The 9,769-nt window shown below is 36.2% G+C and overlaps 1 protein-coding gene across 3 annotated transcripts in view; it reads left to right on the plus strand.

Moving 5' to 3' along the window:
- The window catches only part of DDX60 (DExD/H-box helicase 60), a 115,619-nt gene that overhangs the window by 39,540 nt on the left and 66,310 nt on the right, over window positions 1–9,769 (plus strand). For all 3 annotated transcript variants that reach the window (XM_040470970.1, XM_040470962.1, XM_040470979.1), the window contains 6 exons: window positions 1,252–1,401; window positions 3,911–4,030; window positions 5,180–5,275; window positions 6,886–7,001; window positions 8,064–8,194; window positions 8,281–8,390. In XM_040470970.1, coding sequence (XP_040326904.1) covers window positions 1,252–1,401; window positions 3,911–4,030; window positions 5,180–5,275; window positions 6,886–7,001; window positions 8,064–8,194; window positions 8,281–8,390 — 723 coding nt within the window. The remainder of the gene's footprint in view (window positions 1–1,251; window positions 1,402–3,910; window positions 4,031–5,179; window positions 5,276–6,885; window positions 7,002–8,063; window positions 8,195–8,280; window positions 8,391–9,769) is intronic.

Raw genomic sequence — 9,769 nt, forward strand, 5'->3', positions numbered from 1 at the left:
TTTACCTATAAAAGTGCAATTTCATAGGTTCAATCAAACAGACTTCCAGTTCAGAATATGACTTTATCTTAAGAAGTTGTGGTTTATATATACAATGGAATACTGCTTGGCAGTGAGAAAGAACGAAATATGGCCTTTTGTAGCAACATGGGTGGAACTGGAGAGTGTTATGCTAAGTGAAATAAGTCATACAGAGAAAGACAGATACCATATGTTTTCACCCTTATGTGGATCCTGAGAAACTTAACAGAAGATGGTGGGGGAAGGGAAGGGGAAAAAATGTTATGGAGAGGGAAGGAGGCAAACCATAAAAGACTCTTAAATACTGAGAACAAACTGAGGGTTGATGGGGGGTGGGGTGGGAGGGGAAAGTGGGTGATGGGCATTGTGGAGGGCACTTGTTGGGATGGGCACTGGGTGTTGTATGGAAACCAATTTGACAATAAATAATCATATTAAAAAAACAGAATATGACTTTATCTTATATTGATGATGGTGGGATATCTTAAAAAACTCCCCCCTCCTTTTCAGTAATGAGAGGACTAGTTCCTTACTTTAGTGCAGGACACAAAGCAGCCAGATGCTCTCCATTAATCCCCTGCACATTTCAATTCTTTTGATGTACACTTTGAGGTGTGGCCCAGAGTGGACCTAGATGAAGAATGTGCGGACTGAGTGAGGTTTGGGATGTTTTTCCATCTTCTGCCAAATCATATGATTTTTTGATTATTCATCATTTTGATGAATAAAAGCATAAACTGAGGGGATGAAAATTTCACATGCCCTCCAAAGGAGGGATCTGGTATTCTTCTATATACAAAGTAAAAGATAACTGGTAAAATTATGAATGGTTGATTTTTTTTCTCCTCAGCTACCTTTTCACCATCATAAAAAATACATACTGGTTAGTTCTTAGAGCTTCATTTCTCAAAGCCTTTGGAGAAGAGCTGTATTTAGTCAATGACAAATACTTAGAAAAAAATAATCTTCCCAATGACAAGATACTTTCTTCAGTCTCAGTCTCCATTTTTCACACACAAACCTACCTCCGGATGCTCAAAAGCATAACAATTCTCTCTTCTGAGACAATGCCGCGAGTTCTTCAGACTTTCCTGTTATGTTTCTTCATGTGTTTTCAACTCCCAGTTATTCCATTTGAAGTTCAGAAAAATATTGGAAGTGTATTCATATATTTGTTTTGGTAACATGCTGTTCCTGTTATCCACATGAATGGTGTTCTGAACCCTGCAGCGTGAACTCCTCGATGTTGTGGATAATAATGAGTCAGCAGTGATTGTTGCCCCAACGTCCTCGGGCAAAACCTATGCTTCCTACTACTGCATGGAGAAAGTGCTGAAGGAGAGCAATGAAGGGGTGGTCGTGTATGTTGCACCAACAAAGGTAGCGCTCACGTGACTTGAATTTTCTCTTTCATTCCTGAACCTCCTCTTTTAAAATAATGCATCTAGTCACGCGGTGAATCTATTTCACTTTTTGTTATTTATTTATTTTCCAGTCTTCTTAATCTATAATTGGCATATAACATTATTGTGTTATTTAAGGTGTACCAAACATAATTCGGTATGTGTGTATATTGTGAAATGATTGCCACGGTGAGCTTAGTTAACGCCCATCACCTCATACAGCTACAAACTCTTTTAGTGATGAGAACTTTTAAGATCTATATATGTTCTTAGTAACATTCAGCTATGCAGTACAGTATTGTTAAACATAGTCACCATGCTCTACATTACATATCTACTACTTATTTTAAAACTGGAAGTTCATACCTTTTGTCCACCTTCACTCATTTCATCCATCCCCTCTTACCCCTACCGTCTGGTACCCACCAATTTATTCTCTGTTTCCAGAACTTTTACTTTGTTTTTTGACCCGCATTTTCCCCTGCCAGTTTCAGAGGCCAAAATAACACTTTTCTTAGAGCCATTGTGAGGAAAAAGTCTGGTCTTGGGATTTTGTCATTCAGCATTATATTTGAATTGAGAGAAGCACCCACACTTTGCTGGGCAATGTTGAGTCTCTTAGGAATCTAATACTGCCTTTCCAGAATTTATGAGATTGATCTAATCTGCTGTTGGGCATTTGTGACTGGCCTGTTTCTCAAGCCAGATTGTTTTGCCATTTTTCTTTTATGTCTATTACTGCCTAATGTTGAGCTTAAAAACAGAAAGTATGATCTTTGTCGTTTAGGAGAAAGTTTGATTTATGGAAAGTATGTTTGCATTTCCTCATTCATGACCCTTTGCTTATAATGTGATTACTCTTAGGAAAGGCAAATTTAGTTGAGATAACTTTAATTCTATAGATTAAAATGAATTCAAATTCCATTTCAGTTTCTAGGAAAATGTGTAAAGTTTAGTGACTTGCGGTCAGCCTGAGAACGAGATTGATCAATACGGTTAATTGAAATTGGCACTTTATTTTTTATTGTAGCTTTTTGGTTTTTCATGGCTATTAAAACATTAAGTGCTCATTGCAGGAATTAATAATATTTATCAAGAAAAATTAAGCTAACCAGAGATGGAATTTTAGTAAGTCAACTCTGTACGTATTGCCAAATTACTCTCTTAAAAGTTTAAATCCATTTTTATTTCCACTGGCACGTATGGCAGTGTATAGTCTCTTTTCTTCTCCAACATTTCTATTATCACTTGAAAAGTTTCTGCCATAAAAATAAAGTTTCTGCAATACTGACAGGTGAAAACTTCTCTCAGATTTGAATTTGCGTTTCTGTGATCACTAGTCCTTTGGGTATCTTTATGTGATTTTTTTTGGACATTGACATTTTGTTTTTGTAATTTTTTTAATGTTTACTTATTCTTGACAGAGAGACAGAGAGAGAGAGTGCGAGCAGGGGAGGGGCAGAGAGAGAGGGAGACAGAGAATCCCAAGCAGGCTCCAGGCTCTGAACTGTCAGCACAGAGCCCGATGTGGGGCTCGAGCTCACGAACTGTGAGATCATGACCTGAGCAGAAATTGGACGTTCAACCAACTGAGCCACCCAGGCGCCCCTGGACATTGACATTTCTTTATTCATGGACTACTTGTGGATGCATTTGCCCATGTTTTGATTTTTAAGGAAGAAGTGGGCTTTTCTTTTTATTGAGTTGTTAGAGTTTTGTATACTAAGTATATTATTCTTTATATGTTATAATAAATATACTTTTATTTTGGCTTTTTACTATATTGGGTCATATAAATGATAATAATCTGTTCATATCTTTGTGTAGTCAGGCTTATCAATGTTTTCATTTAGTATTTCCATGTGTGTGCCCAGATGTATGAAAATATATGAAAATGTTCACTTTTAGTGTCTTTATGTGTATGTTTTAACCTTTATGTTTTAATCTATGTGGATTTTGGGGGGGTGGTGGTGTGTGCATAAGTGTGAAATAGATGTTCATAGATTTCCACATACTCAGTTCCACTAGCCAGGCTACCTACTTGATCCAAAGTATTCATGTATCTGTATTTAAACTTTACGTATCTGAAGGAAGCCCCCAAATATGAGAACTACAAATCTGACTATCCTTCACTTGATCTTTCTTTTATAGTAGACTCACAGCTTCTTTCTAAGCCTTTGTCAAAGGTATTCAGCTATTTTCTTTCTTATGTGTGAGCAACATTTCCTGTTTTTTCTGATTAAGCCATTTTTTTCCCATTTTACTTTAAGTTGAGGTTTATCAATGAGGTTCACATGCTTAGTCAAATATCTCAAAGAGAATATGTGAGTGTATTTAGAGTAGATGGGTATAAGAAAGGGGCTGTTAAGCTTCTGTACTTGTAGTCATACGTATTTTTAGACTGTTCCTGTCGTTCTCTGAGGTTTCACCCGTGCTTTATTATGTGATTATTGAATCTCTTCCTTTATCAATCCTTTATCAATCAGGCCCTTGTTAATCAAGTGGCAGCAACTGTTCAGAGTCGTTTTACCAAAAATCTGCCAAATGGTGAAGCTCTATGTGGTGTTTTTACAAGGGATTATCGTCATGATGCCCTAAACTGTCAGGTAGGATATATTAATTAATCCATTTGTTATTAAATTACTTAATAGTACTAATATATGTTTCTTACACTAGAGATTCCACATCTGCACAAAGCCTTGTGGAAATATTTTTTTTGAATTTACAAGAGATGAATGACTTTACAGAAAATTTAATATTGTTATATTCCAAAGAGTGAGAACTAGCACTCGTCTTTCTCTGAGGATGCTTAAATTTTGATTTCATATTTCAGTTATTGTTTACTGCATCATCTTGATTTATAAATGGATTCAAAATGATCTGAAGAATCCAATGTTAAAAATTCACAAACACCAATTTCTAACAAGAATTACTTTGTCTTGCTAATTAGGAAACTCTTACCGTTCTTGATGAGTAGGATACTCATCATAATTTCAAAAATGTTGTGTTATTGATAGAATACCTGACACTAAGTAAATCATAGATAGTTTTCCTCCTTAACGAATTCATAAATAAACAAGTAAGACTGAACAAAAAGTGAAAAGATGATCGTAGAACACAGCAAAGTAGGCATGAAGATATGCTACCCAGATTGCCTCTCAAGGACAGTTTTGCTGCCCAAATGTGGCGAGGGTGGTCAAGACAAATACTAGCTGTCAGTTCCTCCAGTTCTGCCTCCACAGTCTGTGTCCTGTGGCTGAGTTAGGCTAGAGTATGAACACCGGGACATTTTGGCCTGATGTGGACTATTTCTGACAACCAGTATTCACTCCAGAATTCTGAGCCAGGTTGGCCAGGGTTTCTTCAGGCTTGTTTTGAAGGTTAGCTCCTTCCTCAGCCCAGTCCTGCTTCTCCCCATGTTTGAAAATAGAAATTCTTCAAACAAAACTATCTCAGGGTCCGATTTTGAGGAAATAAACCTGTGATGATTAACTCTGTTTGTATTGCTTTGAATGCTTATAGATAAGAATTTTAAACTTCAAACTGATATTTTGCCACTTTGATGCATAAGAATTATAGTTTCATAAGGTTCAACCTAATATATCACAATTTTAAAGAAACATTCTCAAAAGTAATACTATATCCTAGTTATTAGCAGGTACATTTAGGAGTTATAACTCTATCTTTATATTCTTATAACAAAGTCTGCACATAGTAAGTATTCAAAATGTTTGTTTATGCAATGTTATTTTTAGGTACTTATTACAGTGCCTGCCTGCTTTGAAATTCTGCTGTTATCTCCTCATCGCCAAGCATGGGTGAAAAGGATCAGATATGTTATATTTGATGAGGTAGGTTTGGTATTATTTCTCTAGGTTGATTTCCTAGTGTGCATAAGTGTTATAATGAAGATATTTGGTGCTTCAAGACTTCTGTCCCTTTGTGTAGAGTTCAGGTTTGGTGGTGGCGGGGGTGGGGGAGGTGCTGCCTTTTAAATGGTTTCCCCAGTGAATCATATATCTTTTGGCTCTGTTTTCCTGTTGTGATTCAATAGGGGTTATTAGTATATGCTGCGGAGCTCTATGTGGCAAAGATACCTGCTATTGATGACTGCTGTTTCAGGGGAGCACAATTAACCACGATGGCATAAGTTTTCCTGGATAGAATTTCAAAATCCAAACTTTGATCTCTAAAGCCAAGAATTTTGGTCTCTAATAATAATGACAGTTATATAAGTTATTTTTATCAGTCATGGACCCAACAGGAAACAAATGGCACAGTAAAAACACAACAATTCAAGAAGAGAGTTTTCCAAAAATGTGTGTGAGGGATACTCACATTAATAAAGATTAATACAGTAATCTAGGCCAGTAACTTACCCCTGTGCTTTAAGGGGCAAGGCAAAGAAGCAGTTACTTAGACTCAGAAGGAGATTATGATTGAGCTAGCCACACTGTGAGTACTTATCTTAGTTGAGGGACATAGCTAGTTCAAGGTAACCATTAAGGAAAGGACCCAGTGGAACAAAGACCTCATTCTCATTCTCCTCCCTTCTTCTGATCCCTTGCCAAGGCTGTCCATTGGCCGAGTCCAGTGGAACCTGAGAATATTGGAGTTCTTTTAAAGCAATCTCTATAGGTCATTTTTTTTGGCCAAGGAGAGCAGGATAGAAAACAATGGAGATTTATAGGGGCAAATAGAAGATATTTACATTTTTATAATAGGAATTAATATCTTGTTCCATGTGTAAAGGAAGATACTGAAGAAATTTAATTAGAGACATGGCCTGATCAAATTTATCTTTTAGACCTATCATTCTGGCTAATGATATGAAGAATGCTGGGGGCATTAAGGGAAGCTAGGATAATAGTCAGGAGGATATTGTGGTAGTGCACTGAGATATGATGATGACTTGGCTGGCAGTAGACGTGCAAAGAAATACGTAGATTTGAGAGAAATTTCCAGAAGTAAGAGAAAGAGGAATTATTGATGGATTGGTTATGAGGATTAAAAAAAATTTGTGTAGGGGTGCGTGGGTAGCTCAGTTGGTTAAACGTCAGACTCTTGATTTCGGTTCTGGTCATGATCTCACATTTTGTGGGATGGAGCCCCCTGTTGTACTCTGTGCTGATGGCACTAACAGTGTGGACCTGATTGGAATTCTCTCTCTCTCTCTCTCTCTCTCTCTCTCTGTCTCTCCCTCTCTTTCTCTCCTCCTCCCTACCTCTCTCTCTCATTCTTTCTCCCTCTCTCTCAAAAGTAAGTAAATAAATATTTTAAAAAACCAAGAAAATACATGTCAAATTTTTCTATTATCTGGATTTGGGGATATTTATAAAAACTTCGTATGGGCAGTTAAAGGTAACAGGAAAGTGTGTATGATGATCCAAGCTCTTACGTCCTGTTTTAATTTGCTATTTTTAAGTAAGCTTTTCAAAGGAGAAATTTTTTGCTTTAATAGGTCCATTGTCTTGGTGGAGAAATTGGAGCAGAAGTCTGGGAGCATCTCCTTGTCATGATCCGATGTCCCTTTTTGGCTCTTTCAGCTACCATAAGTAACCCTGAACATCTTACTGCGTAGGCCTTATGTTCCAACTTATATAAATGCTTTTGTATTTAAAATTTTATACTTTCTATATGGGTTCTGATGAGTTTCATAACATTCTGGTGAGTTTATTAACTTATCTCCGACTATTTAAGGAACAGAACATCAATAGCACCTCCTAGCAGGTGCTGAGAAAGGCCATACTTAATAAAAGAAAATCAAGGAATGTCCCAGGCAGATCTGCAATTGAGTAGAAAATTTCTTTCGTATCCCTAAAAAAGTTCACTTTAAGTGATAGATCTGTGTTCTTTGTTTTAGTCCTTCAGCAAGACATAAAAAATAAAATAGTATAATGACACACTCTGCCCCAGACCCTGAGATTTCTTATCTTGGCCCACTTTGTAGATGTTTGGAAAGATAGCAAAGACTTAATAATTGAAAGGCCGATATCATTTTGTCATTGGGCTAGATTTTTGCCTACTAATAATAACCATTATAGCAAAGACTACTATGTGCTGGGCAGTGTTCTAAGTGCTTTGCAAATATTAATTTATTTCAAATACCCAACAACCCTTATGATTTACTACTTGTGATTACTACTATTAAATAGTACTTCTAATACTACTGTTATTATTTCCATTTTTGTGGAATGTGAAAATGTGGAAAATGAGGCACAGAGAGTGTCAGTGATTCAACCAAGAACCACAGATAGCAGTAAGGAGGCTGGGATTCAGTCTCAGGTAGTATACCTCCAGGGCCTATTCCTTTAAGTACAATTTTTAAGGCATATGAAAATTTTAAAAATGTTTATTTATTATTGAGAAACAGAGAAAGATTATGAGCATGGGAGGGGCAGAGAGAAGGGGAGACCCAGAATCCAAAGCAGGCTCCAGGCTCTGAGCTGTCAGCACAGAGCCCAACGCGGGGCTCGAACTCACAAACTGTGAGATCATGACCTGAGCCGAGTCTGACGTTTAACCAACTGAGCCACTCAGGCACCCCAGCATATGAGATTTTCTTTATTTAAAATATTTAATGTCACAAGAAGTACTACTATATTACTGCTTACATGATATGTAAATTTATCTTTTAAGGTGGTTACAATCAGTAAAATGCTACTGGAAACAAGAAGACAGTACAATGGGAAAAAATAGAAATGCTGGCTATTGTGCCAATTCTCACAAATATCACTTTCGAATGAAGGAATCATATAAAGTTAGACTTGGTATGTTTGGAATTTTTCTTTTGCTCTAAAATCAGTGCAGTCCTTATGTGTCCATTGATTTGGAAATTCTTGTTCTTCATTGTTAGTGCTCTATGGAGAGAGATACAATGATTTAGAGAAGCATATATGTTCAATAACAGATGATGACATCTATTTTGATCATTTTCACCCATGTGCTGCACTAACAACAGATCATGTAAGTAATACTTTAGCCATATCTGTTATGAGTAATATAAATTACTTGTATATATATTATAATTGAAAAGCTGCCTACATGATTCTTATCAGAATTATAGACTACATACTTTATATCATTTTACCTTAGTTTTCTTTTTTACTTTGTTTATTGTATATATTTGACATGTAGCATAAATTTAAGGTGTATAACATGTGATTTTGATGTACTTATATATTGTAAAATAATTGTTATAACAATATTTAGAACCTCTATCACATTACATAATTATAGTACAATATTATTATCCATATTTATTATATTGTACATTAAATTTCTATGTCTTATTTACTCATTGCAAGTTTGTACCATTAAACAACACTGATCTTACCACCCACCCTACCGTACATCCCCCAATAACCATCATTTCACTGTGTTTTTTACGAGTTTGACTTTTTCAGATTCCACATGTAAGTGATACCACGCAGTTACTTGTCTTGCTCTGACTTATCTCTGTATAACTTATAATGTGATCAAGGTGCATCATGTTGTTTCAAACAGCAGGATATCCTCCTTTCTCAGGGTTGAATAACATTTCTAACCTTAGTTTTTTTAAAAGTAACAAAAATAACTTTGTAGTCTTCAATGAACACTCAGTGGTGTCTGGATTCACAACGCTTGAAAATGATGAAAAATTTTAACCTGAAGTTTTTTGGTTAATTTTATTTATTCTTAGAGATTTTCTTTGTTCATTTTCCTTCTTCTCAACATGCGTGTCTCTCCATCCACTTCTGTGACACTGACTCTTAGTGTACAACTATATGTGGACAGTTCCTAGTATATGTGAGAATCTGATCACTGAGTTAGGTTAAATAAGGAAAGGATGTTTTGCTCACATACCAGTCACAACATGATTTTTCTGGTAGCAAATTAATAAAGTAGAGGTTTGGGGACATCATTTGGGGTATTGGGGTGTCTGTGGAGGAAGATTTCTTAATTTTCCTTTCAAAATTCTCTTCCTTTCTCATTCTATTCTTAGGAATGGCCCATTCAAGCTTAATTGCCTCTCAGAGTGATAATTAGTAGTTTGTCTTCCTTCCAAAATCTGTCTTCCTTCCAAAATCCAAGTTGTCAGTTAAGCCTCCTAAAACATAATTATGATCTTGCCAAGCTTTAATGAGTTTCCTTTGGAAGTTACTGAATGCACAGCTCCTTAGCTTGGCTTCCTATGGCTTCTCTGACCTCACCCCAAAATCTGATGTATCTTACCTGGAGGTAAGATTTATATTTTACCTCATAATTTATATTGTTCCTGGAGTGTTTCACTCTAGATGCTAAATGCCAGTTGTCCAGATCCTGTTCATCTTTTATGACTCCTCTAATGTGAAACATCTTCAGTC

This window comes from Herpailurus yagouaroundi, unplaced genomic scaffold, assembly GCF_014898765.1.
Source record: "Herpailurus yagouaroundi ecotype Mexico unplaced genomic scaffold, PumYag 28, whole genome shotgun sequence".
NCBI classification, from domain to species: Eukaryota; Metazoa; Chordata; class Mammalia; order Carnivora; family Felidae; genus Herpailurus; species Herpailurus yagouaroundi.